The sequence below is a fragment of the Strix aluco genome, chromosome 2, assembly GCF_031877795.1.
Source record: "Strix aluco isolate bStrAlu1 chromosome 2, bStrAlu1.hap1, whole genome shotgun sequence".
NCBI lineage: Eukaryota > Metazoa > Chordata > Aves > Strigiformes > Strigidae > Strix > Strix aluco.
This window is the reverse complement of record NC_133932.1, coordinates 108,902,705-108,924,905: the sequence shown is the minus strand read 5'-3', so window position 1 is coordinate 108,924,905 and position 22,201 is coordinate 108,902,705. Positions and strand designations below refer to the sequence as shown.

Genomic DNA, 22,201 nt, shown 5'->3' with positions numbered 1-22,201 from the left:
AATTGTCAGATTCGTGAATCTAGCTCAGAAAAAAAAACATTGGAGGGGGTTCCTCCCAAAGAAAACAGTGATTTCATATCAAAACTACAAATAATTTTGAATCAGCCATTCACTGCCTTTACAGTGTGTATTTTGAGAGAACTGTCCAGTTCCCAGACTTGAGGAAGCAAGAAGTTCTACTGTCAGCAACAGGCTCCCGCTGTCTTCCACTACTGTCGTCATGAATTCAGTGACAATACTTCCAAAAAGCAGAGTCAGGCCCTTTGGACAAACTAAAAGTCCTGTTAGAAGAAGTGAGCATTAGAGTTTAGCTGATCAATATGCAGCCAGCAGCGATTATTAAAGATACACTTCTGAAGACTTCCAAATACACATACATACATATTTATCTTTCAGAGAAAAATAATGTTTGCACTTCAGAAATGCAGTTCAGATTAGATCCATGTTTCCATAGGCTGAATATAATTTTCCTGAAAACAAAGGCAAATGAGAAATGGAAAAGACATACAGATCCCTGAGCAGCATTCTTTTCCTGTCAGAGGTATAAAAAGGCCCGTTTTTTCAAATGAAAAACATAATCATCATTTAAGACTGCTCCATAAAAAACCAAGCCCTTTTTGAACAAACCTCTGTTCCAAACCTCTGTTCAAAGGACTGTATAATTGGGCAGCCCTGGCAAAATGAGATAATGTTCATGTAGCATGATACAAATATTCTAGGAATAATCAACACATGAAAGGTTCATATAGGTACCTTCTGTATTAAACTAGATGAGAATGGCAACTCCTCTATTTTCCTCTCTCCTATAATCCTGCTTCAATACAGACAATACATTCTTTTGCTGGTAGTACCAAGGGACTGGGCAATGATGGTTTAGGACAGTGTGAGGTACTACCATGATACCACACACTCGTAAACATGTCACTCCATTTGTTTGCCCAACAGCTGGCTCTCAGAATTGTATCCGACATATGAGTTCTGTTTTTCAGCTTCACGTTCAAAGGTGTCAAATGCCTTTCCAATGCTAGCACAGGATGTATGCGTGGCTCGGACTCAGACTGTTCCCTCATGAAACTGGTGCTTGTGTAGACATGCATAGTTTTGTGATTCTGGCTGGGATGGGTCACAGGCTACAGGGTCAGCAACAGAACCAGGGCATTCTAATTAAATTTAATTCTACCTTTTAATGTTAAATCAAAACTATCTTATACCCTTTTAGGTACAAAATGACACAGCTAAAATATGAAGTGCTTTAAAAACCTGCCCCACTGAACCACAAGATTTTGATGTGTAAAGATTTTAAAGCTGCCCAAAACATTTAGGAAGAAAAAAGACAACAGTCTATTTAAGAAAATCTTTCCATTTTTATTAATTTCTAGTAGTCATCTTCTCATGTGTATGTTTAAATTCTAAACCAGCTATACAATTTACCCTACAGATTTCTTCCCTGTAGATTAAAAAAAAAAAGTCAAGGGAAAATCTTGGGAAAGAAAAGCTTGAGAAGGTGCCATCATTCTAAATAGGCTGTACTGTTATTGCTTAATTAAGATAATGAAATACCCAGGGTTGGAGCAACAGAGGCTGGGAGTTTCCACTTGGCATTTCCTTTCTGGTTTTCTTCTTTCTGCAGAAGACATGCCCCCTTGTGGGGAGAGGTTCAGGCCCTTAAACCACTGGTCTCCCTTGACAGGTTTGGGTATCGGGCAAAAGAAACGGTTGTCACAAAACAGCTTTTTGCTTCTGAATTTCTCACTTTTCAGTCCCTCCTTAGATGCGTGATGCTTGGCATACCTCACACAGATCTCTTCTGTGGGTTGTGAGGAGGTTGAAGAAAAGCAGCAAGCTGTAAGGCTCCCGAAGAGATGATACTAGATGGTTAACACAGTAAGAATAGTGTGGAACCAGTTCCTTCAGCTGTGTCAAATACATTAGTTTTAGCACCTTCGTGAAACAGAGGAAAGCTGCCCTAAAGAAAGCACTGCATAAAAGTTTGCTCATGACAAGGATAAGAGGACACAACTCCCTGGATCTAAGTGAGCATCCTATGAACCAAAACCATCACCACTGTAGGGATCTCTGCACTGAACTCCTTATTGACAGGCTCTTGTCTAAGCTATGGTAACACTGAAATAGTTCTGAAAACATATTCAGGCTCTTAAAAGCCACCTTCTCCTTTTTTGTAATGTCGATCTGGCCATTACAATCACAATGCAGTTACTTATATGTTATCCTTGCCCATACCTTGAAGGAGTTCTATTTATTAAAACTGATCACTTCAAAATGCCAAAAATTTAAGTGACGTGGATCATAAACATCCACTTACCATTATTACTATGACAACAGATCTTCAAGTAATGTAACAACTCCACTGGAGTTATGAAAACTGAGACTATCAAATTGCATTCAGTGTGAACATAGGGTGAGGAATACCAAACAATATGATACCTCATGACTATTAAACACAAGGGTGATAGTCTTCTTCCTCCCTTCAATATTGAAAGCATATTAATTTTTGCATACGAGATATAAGCAAATGAACCATCTCTCCAGAACAGATAATAGGCTGATGAAACAAACGATCTTTCACTAGAAGTACATGACAAAAACCAAGCTTATTAAAGCACAGAGTCTGGTGGAGTGACAGGAGACTACTCCACTCTGCTATGTAAAGCGAGGACAGAGAAAGGGCACCCAAAGTGCAACGTAATGAGACAGGAAGGAAGATGGCAAGGAAAGAGAAGGGAGGAAGTTGGTGCTAACAATGCTTCTATCTGAGATATTTGCATAAGACATGACAAAATAAACAGTGTTTTTTCTAGATTCACATAACATATGTTAATCTCTCCTGCAGCAGGTTCATTCTGTCTCAAAGTACAAGAACCCCACGATCCTCTCTTAGAAAACCGTTCATCGCTTCAGGGAGAAGGGGTTATTCTACACTGGTTTGTTCCTTATACCTCAGTACACACCAAAGTCATTTTTCTTATCACTACGGATACATCTGTCTGCTTTGTTGCTCTAGACATAAACAAACTGAAATTGGAGTATGCAGTAACCTGTCTTCTGGGTGCCAACCCTCATGGCAGACTACAGGGATATTCTCTCCACTTTCACTTGTGTGTAATCTTCATCTGATTTCTCTTGAAATGAGAAACTACAGAGCACATCAAATAAAACTTGAAACATGAGCCAGCCAGCATGAGACAATTAACATGCTTCTGACTTAGTAATTCCTATTTCCTTTCAGTTCCACATAAGAGGAGTCAGCACTTGAAATACCTGAGAACTGTAAAGCATTGCAATGTTCATCACTCTTGCAGTTGACTAACAGAATAAAAATTTTAAAGTCAGTTGTTGGAAGGGTTTTGCCCTCTGCTCTCTTGTTCAACTGTTACATAACAAATTGTACACGAACTGCATTAGCTTTGTGTCATAAACAAATTTGGGTAGAATCTCAAGCCTTCCACTGAATCATCTCTGCAAAGATGGCCCATCTTTTCAGCAAGAAGCAACCTAGAGAAAGCAAAAGAAGACATGCTCTATTACTTGAGGACAACACGATAACAAAGGTATTAAACACAGCAATTATTACTTACCTTTCTTTGGCTAAGAGAACAGACATCCCCACCAGCTTAGCAAACTCGTCAGCTGTGAGAGAACCCTTTTCAGATACCTGCCAAAAACCAAATACACAAATAAACAAACTATGGCATTAAAAGAACAATAAAGTACTCTCAGCTATGGAATCAGGTCTAGCCTTGTGAAATAATAAATTGGTAGCAAATACCCTGTGAAGACAACTAGTTTGTTTGTATTTTAAAAGGTACAAATAATTATGAGTATTTCCCCTTAAAAATACATCTTCTGTGTCCTGGGAAAATTGCCAAGTATAAAAAAGGAACGTAGCAAAGAGTTAAATCTGTAAAAAAATCACATGGTACCTTTTCCTTTGGATTTTTTTAGAAGATGCTGTGGGACAAAATGGGTCGAAAAATTAGAATAGCTCAGACAGCAGCATGCTGTCACAATCAGTATTTACACAGCCCAATGATACTAAGTGATTCTGTAAACAGTGAAGCCTAATTGAGGAAATAAAAGACCTGTTCAGGGCAGGTCATCGATTTAGAAATTAAGTCATCTCAGATGGAAGTGGAGAATTTGAGTTTACTAGGACTTAAAATATCCCCACTGCCTATAGAAAAATTCCCAAACCTTAGTATTCCACCCTATATTACAGCATAGTAGAGGGATCAATAAAAGCCACCATCACCTTTCAATTAACATAAAAGATAGGTTCAGTCTTGGGACTCAAAACTTTGGCCCCATTGTCTCAACCACGCTAGTTAATACATGCTAAAATGAAACCTCCTCACACAGGTTGGACATGTAGATGCTTAAAATATCAGATATGAAGTCTAGACTTATTACTGTATTGAATTTCCCAGATAAATATGTTTTATCACCCTAAGCATTAATAATTCTTCCATTTCTCCATCACTTCAGATTCAAGCAAATTTGTAAATCCAGATGTAGTTGCCATTTCCTGGTTCCCACATAACTGGGTGGGGAGGGGTCTATTCTGCATCATTCTCAGCTGCAGTCTTTTTACAGAAACTCAGATTAAATTAGTCCTAACTCGAAGCTAAGTTATCAAATCTGAGTAATGGAAGTCAGCTATACAATCTAATATGCATACGGGTGATTAATTATCTTTCTTTCCCAAACCACTCCTCTCATCAAGGGTGACTTTGGGTTCCTTTGACTTCCATGTCATTTCCCATCTTCACCAGCCGTTCAAAACCACATCTCTCCCCTGTCTGAAACCCTGTGACTTCCTTTCACTTCTTCTCAGAAGTTTTATGTTACTGTACATTATACATTAAGTACAGGGTGCTTTTGGCTGCAAGTCTGATCTCATCTTCCCTTTCCCTTATGGGCTAGCCTTCCTCATTCAAAGCCTCTCCCTTACATTTTTCTATGGAGTCAAAGTCTCATATTACAAAAATAAAAGAAAAAAGGCATTTTGGTAATAAATCCACCATCTGTTGCTTTTTGCAGTTGACCTCATTTGTTATCAAGAAAAGGTTTTTCCTTTCCTTTCAAAGAGATAAGCACTCTTACTGAAGGCAACAAATTAATTAGAAACCAAAAATAATCAGAAAAAAAAGGTAAAATGGACTACGTATTTTTCTGTAAATATAAGAAAATAAACTGAAAAGATTAACATGTATTGAAAGATTTAAGTTTTTTAGTTCTGACAATTTAGGATGGAATCTTTTAGACAGCTATATACATTTCTCCTATCTAAAAATCTTTTTGATGAAAGAAAGCTATGTGGTAACAACCCTGTAAAATGCACTGAAGGGTCTAACCCATGGATCTCTAACTCATGTAAGTGAGGTGTCTGGGGTAGCTCTACTTTTTCTTGACTGTCCAAGTCAATGTCCTGTTTGATTCTGATGTTTAACTTTGGATACCCTGAATCAGGTTTATGAAAACCAAAAAATTACATCCCACTGAAAAAGACAGGAAAATTCATCAAATGATGGGATAACAGGAGTTTAAAGAGTCCAGAGGTAGCAAGACCACGAAGGTTTATCACACTGAGCAATTTATACTTTTTTTTTTCCTGATGAAGCTAGCTTAATTCTATACACACTGCTTTCCAACTGAGCACTCTTCACGGCAGCAATCTCTGTACAAGATGTTACACATACAATGGGCTATTTTATGAAATAAACCCAAACCAAACAACCATCTATATCAACATTTAAAAGCTACTTTCACTGCCTTCAAGCACATTGTGTACAGTGTCTGAAGTCCACTTCTGTTAAATTAAGTGCTTAATACATGCCATGAATTTCATCCTACAGCGCAAAAGGTTTGGAAGAAGGTTGAAGGTTAATGAAGTTTGAAAAGAGATGGAAAAGTGATTTATTCCTTAAGGAGAAAGCAATGACTACGATTATTGCCTGCACAGCACTTTGAAGATGAAAAGTGCTATTTAAGTATTACTGTTAGAACATTTGGAAGTGGAATATTTTGTATTTCAAAACTTCAAAAGGAAATCCTGTACCTCAAGTTTTTATACCTAATGTGTTTAAATTTCCACAGCACAGTCAGAACACTGAAGGAAATGAAGTACACTTACTGTCTCTAAAGCAGAAGCTACCATTTCCTCTTCATTATGAGACTGGAGTTCAATCACCATCACACCACTGTCAAATATCCGAAGCCTAAAATCAAAAGAAAGAGTCAAAGTAACTAAAAACCCTGTGCACATCACCTATGGTCACATTTCTAATGCATCCACACCTATAACCACATTACAAAAGGAAAAAAAAAAAAAATGCTCTGTGAGATGAACTTAACATTAAAAGCATCTTCAAAATCTGAAGAGACTGAAAAGAGCAGGGCATATGTCTGTGCTTAGTTAAACACTTTTCCCAGTCTGAAAAAACTATATTGGAAGTGAAAATAATATTGTCTTCCTAGCGAAGTGAACCATGGTTAAAAATTCATATTTTAATGTAGAGTGGATGTTGGTGCATACAGCAACACTCTTTAAGCAAAGGATGACTTCGTTTAAAAAACCAAAAACATCTACTGCAGGTAAAATATTAAGTCATCCAAGCACCACGGTCTGACTTGCGAGTGCCATGTTTTATAAATACATCTGTACAGGTCTTACCTGAGTGGTAATTTCAGCGACTCCAGCATCTTACAAGCATTTACTAAATCTTCTGGTGACAGCAACTATTAAAATAGTAAAACATTTACTATTAAAATAGTAAAACATTCACAGCTTGTATTTCAAGTATACAGCATAACACCGAAACAGTTTTAGTAACTACAGCTATAAAATACACCAGCCTACACAATAGTGTTAATTTGCTTCCTTTCTATTGTGCCGTCTATTTTATTGGCTTCTATGTTTTCTGTTCCCTTACTACGCATTCTATAATAATACTTTTTGCCCTGTTTACAGAAAGAATTTATGTATTTTTTAAAAAACACATTCACCATTCTTTGGTATTCTCTATCCTTTCAGTTTGCTTTCCAGATAAGGATGGATTTTCCCTTTTATATGGCATTATAAAAAGCAGCATACATTATGACAACTCACACAAGATACATAAACATTACATGAAGAAGGAGAAAAGAAAAAGGTAAAAGCCCTAACTTTCATAAAGGGCTGATCACTTCATGCAGTTAGACAGGTAGGGTGAGCAATCGGTAGGGAACATTTTTACCCTTTTTCTTTCACTACCTTATCAATGAAGTACATTTGATAAAATATTTAATAAAACCAATTTCTCACCTCTAATCCTCGGGCGCGATTTACCAGACAGTACACTTCTGTGAGTGACATGATCCCTCCTCGCTCCTGTGTTAAGCACAAGACTGGTAAGAGAAATAGCATTAATCTAGTAAACACAGTATCTCAATTTGCACCTGACCAATTAAACAAGTAAAACAGAGGAGCTAAATGATGAGCTTTAAGTAAAAAAACTACCCAGGCAATACCACATATTTCTATCATGAGAGGTAAGTTGTATTACATCTTTCTCTAACCATTTTAAAATGCAGAACACTGATACTACATCCAAAGACTCTAATTACTTTGATTTTAAAACAGAGAATAAACCACAGGAACAAGAAATTTGAATATACTAAATTTAGCAATCAATTTACCATTTTTACTTTTCAGACACACTCCATTTTCCATTCTGATCATAGTAGGTAGCACACAGCTTTCACAAAAATATTGTAATATAAGGCTATGTGTCTACTAGAAAGCATACGTAAGTTGCAACATGAAATCTAACTTTTTGGTGAGAATCCTGAATTCTTTAATAGCTTCAGATAAATTTAAATATGAGATACAACTAAGGCAGGTATCTATGTAATAACTCTGTGCTATATTTACCAAATATATAATTTTTAAGCAGTTTAAAGACTGACTACTTATATTTTCAAAGTCAGTGCTGTTTTACTTTTTCTTTAAAAAATAATATTCTGCAGCAAAGGATGCATACAGGGCTGTTCAAATAGAAGAAAGACTGCTAGTATGATTTTCTAAATATCACTGATATTTCACAAAGTAGAAGTCGAGATGTCATTACTCCAATGTAAAATTCTTACTTATATTTAACACTGAATATGAGGCTGTGCTGCTAAATCTGAGACTTTAAAAAGAGGCACAGTACTACAGTCAAAACACATTTACATCAAAATTCAGCAACACACAGAAAATGCTGGTGCAAAATTAGGTACTTTACCTCTAATGGTGTCTGCAGTATTCCAGCGAGTTGCTTTGCCAGTTGCATGTGGTAATGTGTACCAGATCCGTAGGTTTCCCTAGTAACTGGATTAGCTATTCCCATACTTAGGAGATAGGACTTGAACCTAATAGTCTAAATAAATAAATAAATAAATTTAAAAGTACATCAGCTAGTGAATTATTCTGGTTTTTAAAAGTCTTTTATTTAATTACTGTAGGACAGTTTTGGTGAATAAATCCATTCAGTTTGCTACCAATAAAGTAAATTAACTAGTGAAGAGAAGGCAAGACTTAATACAATTTAATTTTGACATGCACAAGGTCAAAAATACAAAAATTTACACAAAGGCAGTAAAATCTTTGCTTTTAAGACAGGGTCAAAAGAAAAGCTAACACTAAATAAGTAAGTCACTTTTAATCTACGTAGAATTAAAACACAAAAAAACCCAACCATGAAGTGTTCTTTATTAACATTACATGTATTAAACAGATAGGTTTTTGCTTTTCATAGGAACATTTCTGTTGACTTAAAAAACAAAATTCATTTACCTCATCCTCAGTGATGTCACCTTGCTTTTCTTTAATCTTATTAGCTATTGACTTGGATAACTCCACCATTTCCTTAGCCTATCAAGAAAGACACACAGATAAGTCAACTTTCAGCTCAACAGAAAAAAACATGCTTAAAACTAAGAAAACAAGTCTACTTGGATAAGTGACACATGCCATACCTTCTCCATCAGTTTGCTAAGATCCTCAAAAGCCTGAAAACAAAAGCAAACATTGCAGATCAGTATAACTAGAGCATTTGGCTTCATGGATACAGTGAGCTGGCTTTTGTTCACCTATCCAAGCTTTGTAAAAGCTGCTATCCCTTTAGACTAGTATGCTACAATGTGAGATACTATATATACTTGGTTGATATATCTGGTTTATATCAGGCCTTAAAATTACACAATCCATAAACAACAGAGAATGAAGAAAACAATCACACACTTTTCTAGAATGTGAACACTAGTTCAATACGATTTATGAAGTCCATATGACAGGAAGGAACAACGAGATACTGAGGCCCAGAAAAGATTAAACTGTCCAAGTTTATTACGGTCTCCTAAAAGATGGGGGACGGTTTCTTGGTGGTGATGGTAGGTTTTCTTCCAACATTTAACCCTCACTCAAGATCTATTCTTTCTGGACAGCAGCAAGCCAGCTGTAAAGCTACAAAAGTACTCCTCCTGGCAAGATAATTTTACTTTAACCAGTAGATGTTACTAAGTTAGTAAGAAACAGCCATTGTAAATGACAAGAAAGAGGGTATACACTTTCACATGTATGCGTAACTGAAGAGACAAAAACCTCCATTTAACGGAAGAGACAAAACATTCATTTAAGTATTTCATACATAGGAACAGTGGCGCTACCATAATAAACAAAAAAAACAGATAAAAGATGAATAAGGTCCAAAAGGCAAATTATCAGATTTAAATAAATTAAAAGCTAAAAAAACCCACTCTCTGAAAACTCTAGCTGTTGGACCTAAAAACCAGAATACTTGCTAGTGCAAGGGAAAAAATTATTCATACAAAACAATTTTTTTCTAGTCTAAGAAACCTTTTATTTTGTTTCCACAAAAAAATATATAATAAACTGTACATCCACCATAGGACCACAATTATATCAAGTCTATTAAACTTAGTAAACTGCTACGTTCTCAAATACAATTCTACAACAACCCACAAAGGGCATTTTTAGGTTTAAATAAAACATACTTTTAAAAAAGCTGAAGGTATACTGAAATTCAAAAGTTTTAGTAATGATAACCAACCAGCACTAAAAAAAATAATTAAAAAAAAAAAGTTTGCAACTATATTAAAAAGCAACTCTTCTTTCTCCCATCCTCAGCAACACACATTCAACCTTCTCATCCACTTCTCTCCAACACATGACAACATGTCCAGGCGGTCAGCCTTTTCAGACAGCCTTTTTTTGAACAGATGTGAGAAAAATTCCTGAACCTTTTCAGCTAAAGCTTGCCTGACGGCAGCACCCAATCCCTCCAGCCACAAGTAAAGAAGGCTGTTCAGTTAGCATGTCAAATGATGAGAGATACATCTTGCCTACAGCTTCTGGCCATTGCTTCTATGTGATTCCTAGCTTATTCTGACTAACCCCCTACTAGAAAGACACATTTTAGCAGAATTTGCACAGGAAGACCCAATTGCTCCCATCTACATTTAGGCACCTTACTTAGAAGCTTATTGGTCTGAGATTCAACATGCAAAGAAGAGAAAGAGATGCCTCCAGGAAAGGACAAGGTTTGCTTTTCATCTGAATCCTTCCTAACGGTGACAGTGTTTCTCCACTAACTGGAGAAGTCTAGCCTCGTAACACTTGGTACCTAAATTAGGTATCCAAAATTAAGTGGGACAAAGCTAGGTCCAAGGGAAGAAAAGAAAATATACCACTATCAGAACAAAAGCTTCTCTTTGGAATATTTCTTTCTCCTTCCTAATCTGCCAAATCAGTAATTTACAATAGATTTCCCAATCTCTAGTGTAAATCAAAGTCCTTCTACTGTACTTGTATATGATATCAACAAAACGTTTTCTAACAAGGTTTTTCCCAGCTTATTTCTAATCTCTATAACCTGCATGAAAACATCATTCGCCAAAAGAATCCTTGATTTAGCTAAATAAACAGCATGCTGTGTCTAACTCCTCCTCCGCCTGACTCACCGAGGGCAGGCCTGGAAACAAAGGGGAATGTGCACACACCTAACAGGAACTTCCTCAGATAAACAAAAGGCTAAAGAACTGGATTCTTATCAGCAGTGAACAGCAGATGCAGGAAGCCTTTTCCTGGAAGCCAGAGCACTATTTTTTTAAATTAAGTCATTTATAACATTTAAAGCTGGAGGAAAGCAGGCTTTTACAAGTCATGGTTTTCCTCCGTTCATACAACATGTATAAATGGCTTTCTTTCACTCTCTGACAAAGCTACTGAAGGAAAAAATAACCAGACAATACCTTTTGAACTATGGACACATGTATGTAATCACAATACCTTTTGAACTACAAGCAGAACTTCATTCATTATGTTCCTCATAAACAGAAAGTAAAAAGTTTAATGCTACTGGTATCTGAAACAGCGTGCAGCTTGCAAAGGTACTATAATTTTCTTATGTATCAGAGCAGTGAATGTCTTTTTTTATTGTGGCACACTGAATTGCATAAAGCTTTCCCACAAGAACAAATCTGTTGCATGTAGTTCATCAGTACTTCTGTGTTAATCTCTACTACCAAGAGAGAACCAGACTATTTTTGAGGTTATTGCTCCCAGGTACATAATGCAGAAATCAACTTCCTCTGTTGTCCATCAGTATGGATATCTGGAATTCAACTATTGTGCCTTTCTGGGGAAAAGGATGGTCTCTAGCCCAGGTATTTTGCAAAGACACTTCTAACATCTTGCCAATACCTGGACTGCAGAACATTTTACTGTAATTATAAGCCTAAATCTAACATTTTAAAAATGAGTATTTATAAGATGAAAACCTAACTTCACCAGAGTTATGTTAGATCAGCGTATTCTTTTTACTATATATTAAATTTTCAATTCAAACCAAAATTAGCTGTAAAAAAAAGGGAAAAAACCCCAACTTGTGACAGTTTCTGCTGATGCCTTTGTGTTCTGTTTCCCCCGATGAAAAGCTGCTGAACTCAGATTTCTAATTCTACCAAAACTGATTTTGTAAATACACACCATTAGTTTCAAAGAACAGTCGTCTTGAAAGGAACTGTTTAGAGGAAGTACCTTTACATATATTGAAAAGCCAGTTAAACAAAGTAAATAACTGTAAATTACACACTCTTAATCAGTTCAGACTTCTCAACAAAACCAATAGTCTCAGCTGCCCCTAAGAGAAAGTGTGAATGAACAGAAATGGCTCAGACAGGTGGTTGACCTTGAAACTTTAGTAATATTTACCTCGGAAATGTTTTTGTCAGTCTCTTTTCTTTTTTCCTCTAACTTCCTTTCGATCCCTACAATTCCTACAGCCCTTATTCTTCCTGCCTGCAAAAGAAAATAATGAAAGGAATCAAAACAGGAAATGCTAAGTTTTCTCATCCGCCACACTGTGAAAAACCTTACATTAGAAGACAGGAAACGTTCCCCCAAAGAGCTGATACCATGCATACAATATTTCATACATTTTTTGAAAGTATTTTTTAAACCAGTATAAAAAAATAAACAATAAGTGTAAAGCATGTGTGAATTTGTTGTAGTAGACAGATAATAATTATACTGAACCTATTAATATGAAGATGCTTAATAGCCCAATCCAGTCTGAGCATTCCAGCTCATCTTAATTAAAGCCTTCCAAGTCCATGTGAACATCTATACTAGAGCTCTGGAAATGTGTGAGTGTATCTAAACATGATTACCTCAAGAAATCTAGCCTGAATAAATATAGCCACAGAAACACAATGCTAAGTGCAGTCTAATTTACCCTGCTGAGAAGTATGAGAATGGAGGTGATGGAGAGCCCTCAAATCTCTGATTGCAAAGCTTAGCACTGGTGTTAATTATTTCCTATGACTTAAGAATAAGGAGGTAAGGCATTTTCATTAAGTGACTCTTGAGGCAGGGTACAGGCTTCCCCATCAGTCCAAATGCAACAATGTTTATAGATACTACATTTACAAAGGAGGACACCTGTGATTTGATGTTTAACAATCTTCAAATCATCCTATTTCATTCATATAATACTGTATGTTCCATATATTCATATATTCAACATATTTGTATACAGAAATATCTATATGTTTATCAGAGTTTATAACCTAGAAGTATGCACACAGATAAAGGCAGCAATCTGACATATGACAAAGAGATTCTCTGTAACAACTCCACAACAACCTCCATTTAGAATATACATTTAAATCAAACATATATAGGTTCCAAAGAGTTATATAAAAATTACATATTATATATTTGACTTCCAGACACAAAAAATGAAACCGAAATCACAATTAAGACCAAAAGTCTTTCAGGTTCATTAGATCTCTCATGTTGAATAAAATTATATGCAAATATATATATAATATTTGCATAATTGCGTGTCTGTGTCTGACTACACAAATAAAACGGAGCTCATTATCAACTATTCAAGTCTAAACACAGTCAACGAAGAGAGGCCACAGTGCTCTGTATCGGCTGAAAACTGCAGAGGAGAAACTCATTTATGCTTGTGAAGAAACAGGTACAGTAAAGCTGAGTTCCCCCATGTGCCCATAGTGTTGGTTAGAGAGGCATGCCAGATGCAGTATATGGGGGCAGCAAGAGGTGGAAACAAGACATTACATACAGATTCTGCTCAGAAGCTCTGCACATACCTGTGGATCCTTGTTAACTGGAACGGTCTGACCAGTAGGCATGTTCTCCCATCTCCTTTGTGTGATTTCTTCTGATAATCGTCTATAGAACTGCAAACATTAAAGAGTGACAACAGACATTTCATAAACTGTGCAGAGTACCTCTCGGTATTTTTAGCATCTTGGTGGCAGATGAAATAAACTTCACTGTAAGACAAAGCATGGTAACACCTACACATCCACAGTACAACATTCATCACCTGGAAATTCTTAATAACCAGTCTTCAGAAATATATACATTAGAAGAGGAGCTGTGTAGTTACTAGGTAAATTTGCATGAGTACTTCTATCGTAAAACATTTTTTTCAGATATTCAAAATGTTCCCAAACATGCTAAAGTTAAAAAGTTGAGGTTTGCTCAAAAGCATGCTTTTAAAAGGAAGGAAACTTGAACAATCCAATTACTGTTGATCTGATAATTAACAATATAAAGACAACCACGCAGATCAATTGCACTTATTTGTTTTTGTCAATACCAGAAGGTGGCAATAGTTAATTAGTTAACAGTAAGTGTATCCCACTGAGTAAAATCCAGAAAGAAAATCTGCTCCATTCTTATGGCTGTTCAGAGTTCACAAGAAAGCATTGTGAAGTAATAAAGAAAATATCTGTAGTGTAATTGATATGCTCAGTAACGAATAAGCATAGTAAGTTTGATTTTCAGACATGAACATTAAAATAAAAAAGGTTATGATTAGGCAAAACAACTGCAATAACTAGGCATAAATCTACACTCATTCTAAGCTGAAAACTGGTCACAAAGAAATGAAAGTGAGTCTGATCAAGCACATGCATTTATAAGTCTTTTATAACTAATTCAAGTTGAAAATCTGATTTTCTGCAGTGAACAGGTACAGCTTTTTTCATTGCTCAAAGTTAAAGTTCTCAGTCTCTTCAAGTGAGAATCTTATACTGTGAAATTTCTTTACAGAGTGCAATTTCTTTGTTTTTTAGCATAGGCCTTCTTGTAAAAATATGTTTTTTCAGAATGCTCAAAGACTTTGAGATTTGGTGTAGGTAAAAAACATAAAGATTTATAAAACATAAAATGAAACAAAGCTCTGAAGCAACAAAATGTGTTCAGCAATAACATTAGAGAGATGACTAGGAATAAGTTGCTTGATTCCTGTTCAGTAGAGGGTTAGCTACAAAGAAATGTCTTCTACTCTGTTAAACATTTAACAGATTTCAGAGACGTCATTTTGGAAAATCCTGTGTTCAATTTAAAAGATTAAAAAAAGGAAGTATAAAAATATATTAAAGTACTAAAATAAGGACAAAGCCTAGTAATGCCTCTTGACATTTTTGGAACTCTCTCTGCATTATTTAACCAAAGAATAGAACCCTGAAAGCTCATAGTGTTTGTCTTCAAAAAGGATGTATTGAAAAAGCTCCACCTCAAAAGTAAACATGAAAAGATCATGGAAAATTATCCCTAATGCAGCAAGAGGAGAAAAACATGTCCAAAGATCTGATGTGCTGAGCTTGCATGGTACAAAACTTACCTCAATCTGCCCATGTTCTTTGAAAGAAAGTTTGATGTAGGAATATTTGCTGCTTTGGAATGGACCAGGCTCTTTGTTTGAAGAAGCAGGATGAAGATGAGCTACTATTTTGGCACTAAGAAAAAGTTAAAGGAAAGGGAAGAGACAGCTTTCTGTAATATCTAAAAAAAATTATTTCTACAAAGTTAACCATTTTATCAAAATCTCTATTAACTTTATCTCACGTAAGAGCTAAAGTACATTAAATAATGTTTTACATTTGTGCATCAATATTTAGGTATTTTCACTCACTATTATATTAGATCTTGCATAAAAATTACTATAAACTCTAAAACAGCAACATCTCACAATTTTAAAATGTACCCACCATGATTTCCTAAGAAATAAATATAATAAATTTTAATATTTCAAGCAATAATTTCTGAAAAATCTTTTAGTTAAGATAAAAAATAATAGTCAAGTAGTCATTTGATTTGGCTTTTGACTTTCAATAACTACTGCCAAAATACACTATCTTTGTCACAGGAAAACAAAAGGTCTCAATATGATGTTTAATCTATCCCACTTGCATATGTCACTTGCAAACACTGTATGTGTATTTGTCCAAAACCAACATTCAAAGGTACCATGCATGGAAATAAGAGTCTAAAATGACACCTACCACCAAACCAAACCTTGAGATAGCAGTATTTTAGAAACATAACAGACTGCTATCACAGCATGACTGCAAGTTCACCATTCCCCTTTCATTTTACTGATACTTTTTCCATGGATCTTTATTTAGTTGACTTCTCCAGCAATAGTGAATTACCTGATTTCTTCTGGATACTCCCAGCATATTACCTTACCCATCTGACTGTAGGCTGCAAGCAGATGTCAACTACCTGTGTATTTCTCCAGTTAATATTGTTTTCTCTTTTTCTTGTGAAACTTCTTTATACTTATACCATACTGAATTAGTTATTCAAGTGAGTGGAAACACTTGAGCTCCTTCTAACCGTCGCTAGCATTTCCATGTTCAAAATCAATCACATGGTCATGAAAAGTTGTATAATACAGGATCTGGCAGAGTTTCTATCCCCAACCAGTTCTGTAGCACAAAAGACTAAAATTAGCTTTGAAATTCAGATCCAGCAAAATCACTGTTGTAAATTATGACTAATCAAATGAAAATGGCAAACTAAACACATCCTTGTTTAGTGATTACAAGACAGTTATTTAACAAATCACATCAAACACTGCTTTGTCATGACTCTCTTACACATTTGACCTCAAGTGAGGAAAGCAGGTCCTTGTAGCTGTCAATCTGGAAACCTGGACTGCAAATGGAACCTACCATAAATTAATATATAATCTTGGGTATCTCACATAACATGCATGGGCAAACTATCCATCTGAAAAAGACAATGACTATCACCTTACCTTTTTCCTATCCCAGCTGCTTGCTCTTCAATAAAGACAATCTGAGACAGAGGTATAGCAATGCAGCATTCCTGGAATAATCAATGCAAACACAAGTGAAATTAAAGCCATATCCTGACTATCCATTCTCTAAAACCAAGTGTTCTCTTTCTCCATTTCATAAACAATATGGATTTCTACAGGTGCTCCCTGAGGCACTCCATACAAAATATGATGGTAACAATAGAAACAATCTATTAAAGAAAAATAAGAGTAGAAAACTTAATACAAAGTTGAAACTAATTTCTAGATTAACAAAAAACCCAAACTTAAGTGTCAGTTGTTCAACTTCAGACACTTCAAGCTAGGTTCATAGAAGGACTTGGGAATTTAACAAATCTTTAGTTTCTAAGTTCAAAATTTAAACACTAAAATTTCCACACTACTACAGCTTATCCCTGTAGATGAACAATGCTCATAGGTTTTTAACATTTTTGCATTGATGATACTTTGAAAGCTAAAACAATATCCAAAACCACCAGTCTTGAGTGTTTGAACATCTTAAAAACTAGACTATCCTCTGAGTAAAACAGGAATTTCTCCATGTATCCCACACCCAAGGACTTAATCCAGCAGCTGATGCATCTCAACACAAATTTATTGGACTGTGCTTTAGACAAAACAAAGCAGAGCAAGAAACAAGACTGCATCCATCTGTGGGAAACTAACCTACCCAGGCTAAACTCTTTCTACATGCATTTTAGACAGAAATTGCTCAAGGGAGCAATTCAAAGCATCTAATTAGTTGCCTGGTCTTGTTTTGGTGAATATCCTTTGTTGAACACTGTCTTCCGCACAATACCCCTGTGACTGACACAGTCACCCAGAATACAAGAAACACAGGTTACACTCCCTCTTTGAACCTCTCTCTTCCATCTGCCATGAGGGCACCCCTAACACCAGGGTACAATGAACACTGTTAGGGGGCCTTCTCAATCCCTTCTACCAGAATTGTTCATCTTTGCATGGAATAATTAAATACACATCAAATTGGAGATTAGAAAAGTATACGTGCAGGAACTCTGACTAATCAGTAAATCTCTCATTGGGAAAAAAACATGGATTGTACTTCCTGTTCTAAAAACACTTAATACAAGCTATTGAGATTCTTCTAGGGCTCCAGATTCTACAGCCGTTACATAGAACAGTTACTGTTTGTAAAATGCCCACATAGCTCTAGACACTTTAAATACAGACAAAGCGATACTTCTGTTAAAAAAAGTTTTTGAAAATGACAAAAGAGTCCAAATATATATGGTATGTACACTGCCCAAATGATTGATTCATTTAGCTCACAGCCAGAAAGTTACAAACTTATTGTAAGCACAAAGACTTAGAATCACCCCTTGTGAGAGAAGCAAGAGGAAAGGATGCAAAAGGAAAGGTGTGTTAAAAATGCTGTAAGTTTATTTGGGTATTTTTTTCTAACGTCTCATGCTCACATTATGCATCATTTTATGATTTAAGATGTTCTACAAATCTAGCTATGTAACACACTTAAAAGAATTACTTTTTTTTTTCCTTTGGAAATGACTATTTTCTATACTGTTCAACTGCAGATGTATGTAACAGTAGCAGTTGTAAAACACAGATGTCTGTTTTCGTAAAAAGGTTTGCTACGTTAACCTAATGACAAGTGCCCCATTTATTACTAAAGTTTGCTGACACAATAAAAGGGGACTCTCTTTACAAGTTTGTTCTAGGTAATCTTACCAAAGTTTCTAAGGCTGATCTTATGTCACAGTTGAGCTTAGCCAACAACTCACCATGGAAATAAAAAGGCACCGTACTCCCCATGTTTCAGTCCTAAGAGCTTCAAAAAGAATCAGCTTTATTTACCACATAACAAAGTTACTTATATTTATATCCCCCTGATCAGAACTGGGTAATTTTTGCCAATCTCCTGGCCACATGTTTCTGTCCCTTCTGTTAATCAAGCCTGAAGCTTGTCAGAATCTTTGCTGAGTTAAATTAATGTGTTAAAGTAAAACTATTTTTCTTATTCTCCAAGGTTCTTCTCTGCTGATTTAACAAATTCAATGATCTTGGAAGAGTACAAGAAAGCATGGCCTAGGAGCAGGGGGAGAAGTCACTGGAAAGAGACAAATGTCATCCTTTTGTTGGGAAGGACAGAACACAGATATGGACACAAGCCTTGATAAACCATGATGCTTAATGTTACTTCAAGCAAGCAAAAAGTCCCAGTGAGAAGATTAGAAGCAGTGCATGTTGCAGTACATACCCACCTCTCAAGAAGAGGTGCTGATGAAGAAATAAGAAGTCATTAACACAGATATTTTAGCAGAGCTAAATTATCTTATGCTGACTGTGCCAAAACCAAAGTTAATTTCTAAGAATAGCTCATGGTTTAGACAATCAGCCCCTGACTTGTTTAACAGTAACCCCACCCTGGGGACCAGCTCTCAAAACATTTTGAAAAATTTGTACTAAAAATAGTTCTGCTGTTCCTGCAAACAATCCCTAAAAAAACCCCATATTGTTTTCCCAAATTAAGAACATCCTTGGTGACCTTACCTTTTGGTAGCTCCCTGTTTTGGAGCAAGAACATGGTATTTGGTAGGGAATGGCCTTTGGTTACAAGAGGTGCTTCACCTATCCTTACGCAAAGCTAGTCCAGTGGAATATAATAGGCCTTTGAAAAGTTGTCATTTGAACATGCTCTAAACTTTGGCTTCCAGGGCTAAATTTCTAAAAGATTGTGTCCAAAAATGAGCATAATCCAACTTTGTTCTGAGGAGGACTTTTCCTTCAATTGCAGCTGCAAAGTGGTGCACCTTGTCACAGTCTGTGCTTAGGGCTTTGTATGTGTTTGTAGTCTTTCTCTCCCATTTCTAGCCTGCAATCTCAGGGTGTGGTTTGATGATACAAAGCTTTCAGCAGCAATATCACACTGTAGTTCTGACACTGCCACTTAACCCCTGAATTAACTCTCCACAGCAGTACAAATATTTTGGTTTATTGAAGGGGTGGTTCGGCACAAGAACATGCAGTTGGGAAGGTAAAGCCTGTACAAAATAATACTGCCACCAAACACATCCTATTATCAAATCATGGTCTGGGATTATATGCTGTGAGCAGATGACAGGGAAACTTGGGACTTGAAAACACAGTGAGGAAGAAAAGGTCTCACTAGACAAGGAGCATGGGAGAGGACTTCACATTATGATTTGCCTGACACAGAATCACAGAATCGTCTAGGTTGGAAAAGACCTTGAAGATCATCCAGTCCAACCATTAACCTAACACTGACAGTTCCCAACTACACCAGATCCCTCAGTGCTATGTCAACCCAACTCTTAAACACCTCCAGGGATGGGGACTCCACCACCTCCCTGGGCAGCCCATTCCAACACCTAACAACCCGTTCTGTAAAGAAATGCTTCTAATATCCAGTCTAAACCTTCCCTGGCACAACTTGAGGCCATTACCTCTTGTCCTATCGCTTGTTACTTGGTTAAAGAGACTCATCCCCAGCTCTCTGCAACCTCCTTTCAGGTAGTTGTAGAGGGCGATGAGGTCTCCCCTCAGCCTCACATTCAACTTGCCTCAAAACCAACTGTTTTTAGTGCACGATACCAGACTCTTTTCTCCTCCATTTCTGTGCCATAGAAAAGGAAAATTTATATGATTCATTCCCATCCCTCCTCATCTTTGTATGATCATTTATTAAAGCAGAATTGGGTGAGAGAACATTCCTTGTATATAACTTTCCATTGTGAGTGAAAAAATGGACTAAACTTGTAAGACGAAACACACACACACAAAGGAAAGGAAAATCTGTGTGCAGCCTTTACACTGCAAGCTACCTGTTTTTTATTATGGAATTTATAATGGAATGACATAAAAGAGACAAAAGTGGGACTTACATGATTCTTCTGATCCCTCCAGATTAGTCTGTGGGTACTAAGCAGTAATACTCCACTATCAAATTTCACCTAAACAGGAAAAAATAAAACAGATCAATAACAAATTTAAGCAGTAAATTGCATAAATACTGGTCTTGGAAACATTACACATTACCACAACACAGCAATCAAATTCAACAAGCCAATATTTTGAGAACGCTCTCTTTTTTCAGAAAACACAATAAATGAAGTTTAGGAAACAATGGAGAAAATTAGTATAAAAAGATTAGATGGATATACACAAACTTCCTTTTTCAACTGTATAAACTTTCCCCCAGGAAATCCTGAAGGATCCTCCCTCCATATGCTGTGCAAGATATACAGGCATTCCTAAATACCATGTTTTAAACAGGGGTATTCACTTTAGAACACTATTTGCTGACAAGAAAGTAAAAGTTATGCAAAAAAGCAAAGCAACCTAATAAGCAGATGCTACGCACAGTCTGAAATCTTGTGGCCTATCATACAGAAGTACTGCTTCTATCCATTCTATCATTGAAAAGTTCTTTATCAGACAGCCATCAGTATTTGGAAAAATCTGTGTTAGCAAATTGGTCCCTACTTGTAAAACTGGGGGCATGTTTTTGCAGCTTTTTAGGAGGGCACGCACCTACTCTGGTGAGGAGAAATGAGGAGAGATCAAGAGTTACCCCAGTCGTGTTGCACACCAATAACTGAGTAGGCTCAGATGAGAGCAGGGGGCAAGAGAGCACCCTTCACGCCCAGAGCTAAAGAGCATTTCACAGCTACCAGGATGGCTCAAGTGTGAATTGTATGGCACGGCCTGTACATGGCACCCAAGCCAGAGCACGGCCTGCTGTGCGGAGCGAAGCGGGGGAGCGCTTAGTCCCCGACAGAAGAAGTGACAGCCCAAGCAGTGGACATCAAGTTTCATGACAGTGACACCAGCTACACACGCCCTGTGGGGCTGCCAACCCTCCCTCCATGCGGCACACACCGTCCAAAGCCTTTCTTGGTCCCACAAAGCCCGGATCTCCTCCCTGACAACCTTCTCACAGAGCCAGACCCTCCCAGACCCCGGAGCAAAACGCACTTGTCCTCCCGCACCTCTGACCGATGCTCCGCCTGCAGACCAGGCCCCTCCACAGCCTTCCTCTCGCCCGATACCGCCCATAGCCACGTCCCCTGCCGCCCCCCTTGGCTCGGGCCCACGGCCGTGCCCTTTCCCCCCTCCCCCACCCCGGCCCCGGCCCCGGCCCCCCGGGCCCCGCCGCGCCGCCCAGGCCCCACTCGGGGCCGCTCCCGTCACCTTCTCCTCCCCGTCGCAGAGGCGCACGCCGCGCTGCTGGACCACCAGCGTCTCCCCCAGCTCTAGCAGCCCGCTGGTCCACGCGAACCTGTCCATGGCAGGCGCGCAGTCCCTTCCCCTGCCCCGCTGCCGCCGGCAGACCAGGCCGCAGCCGCCGCTCCCCGCCCGCGGCCGCCGGCAGACCAGGCCCCATCCCCAGCCGCCCCGCGCCCCCTAGCGGCGGCCCAAGGAGCGGCCGCCATCTTCCCGCCGCAGCAGGAGGCTCCGCCCCGCTCTTCGCCCCGCCCCGCGGCCACCCCCGCGCGCCCCCTGCCGGCCCA

The 22,201-nt window shown here is 37.7% G+C and overlaps 1 protein-coding gene across 1 annotated transcript; it reads right to left on the bottom strand.

The window, feature by feature from the left end:
• Positions 1-1,344: 1,344 nt before the first annotated feature.
• On the bottom strand, positions 1,345-22,063 carry VPS36 (vacuolar protein sorting 36 homolog). The gene is made up of 14 exons (XM_074815779.1): positions 21,882-22,063; positions 20,573-20,641; positions 16,647-16,717; positions 15,225-15,339; positions 13,681-13,770; positions 12,272-12,358; positions 9,016-9,048; positions 8,834-8,911; positions 8,283-8,417; positions 7,322-7,387; positions 6,692-6,756; positions 6,152-6,236; positions 3,597-3,673; positions 1,345-3,513 (listed from the first exon to the last, which is right to left on the bottom strand). Exons 1-14 carry the CDS (start codon positions 21,975-21,977, stop codon positions 3,420-3,422), a joined length of 1,161 nt encoding a protein of 386 aa, XP_074671880.1. The 5' UTR covers positions 21,978-22,063; the 3' UTR covers positions 1,345-3,419.
• Between the last annotated feature and the right edge of the window lie 138 nt (positions 22,064-22,201).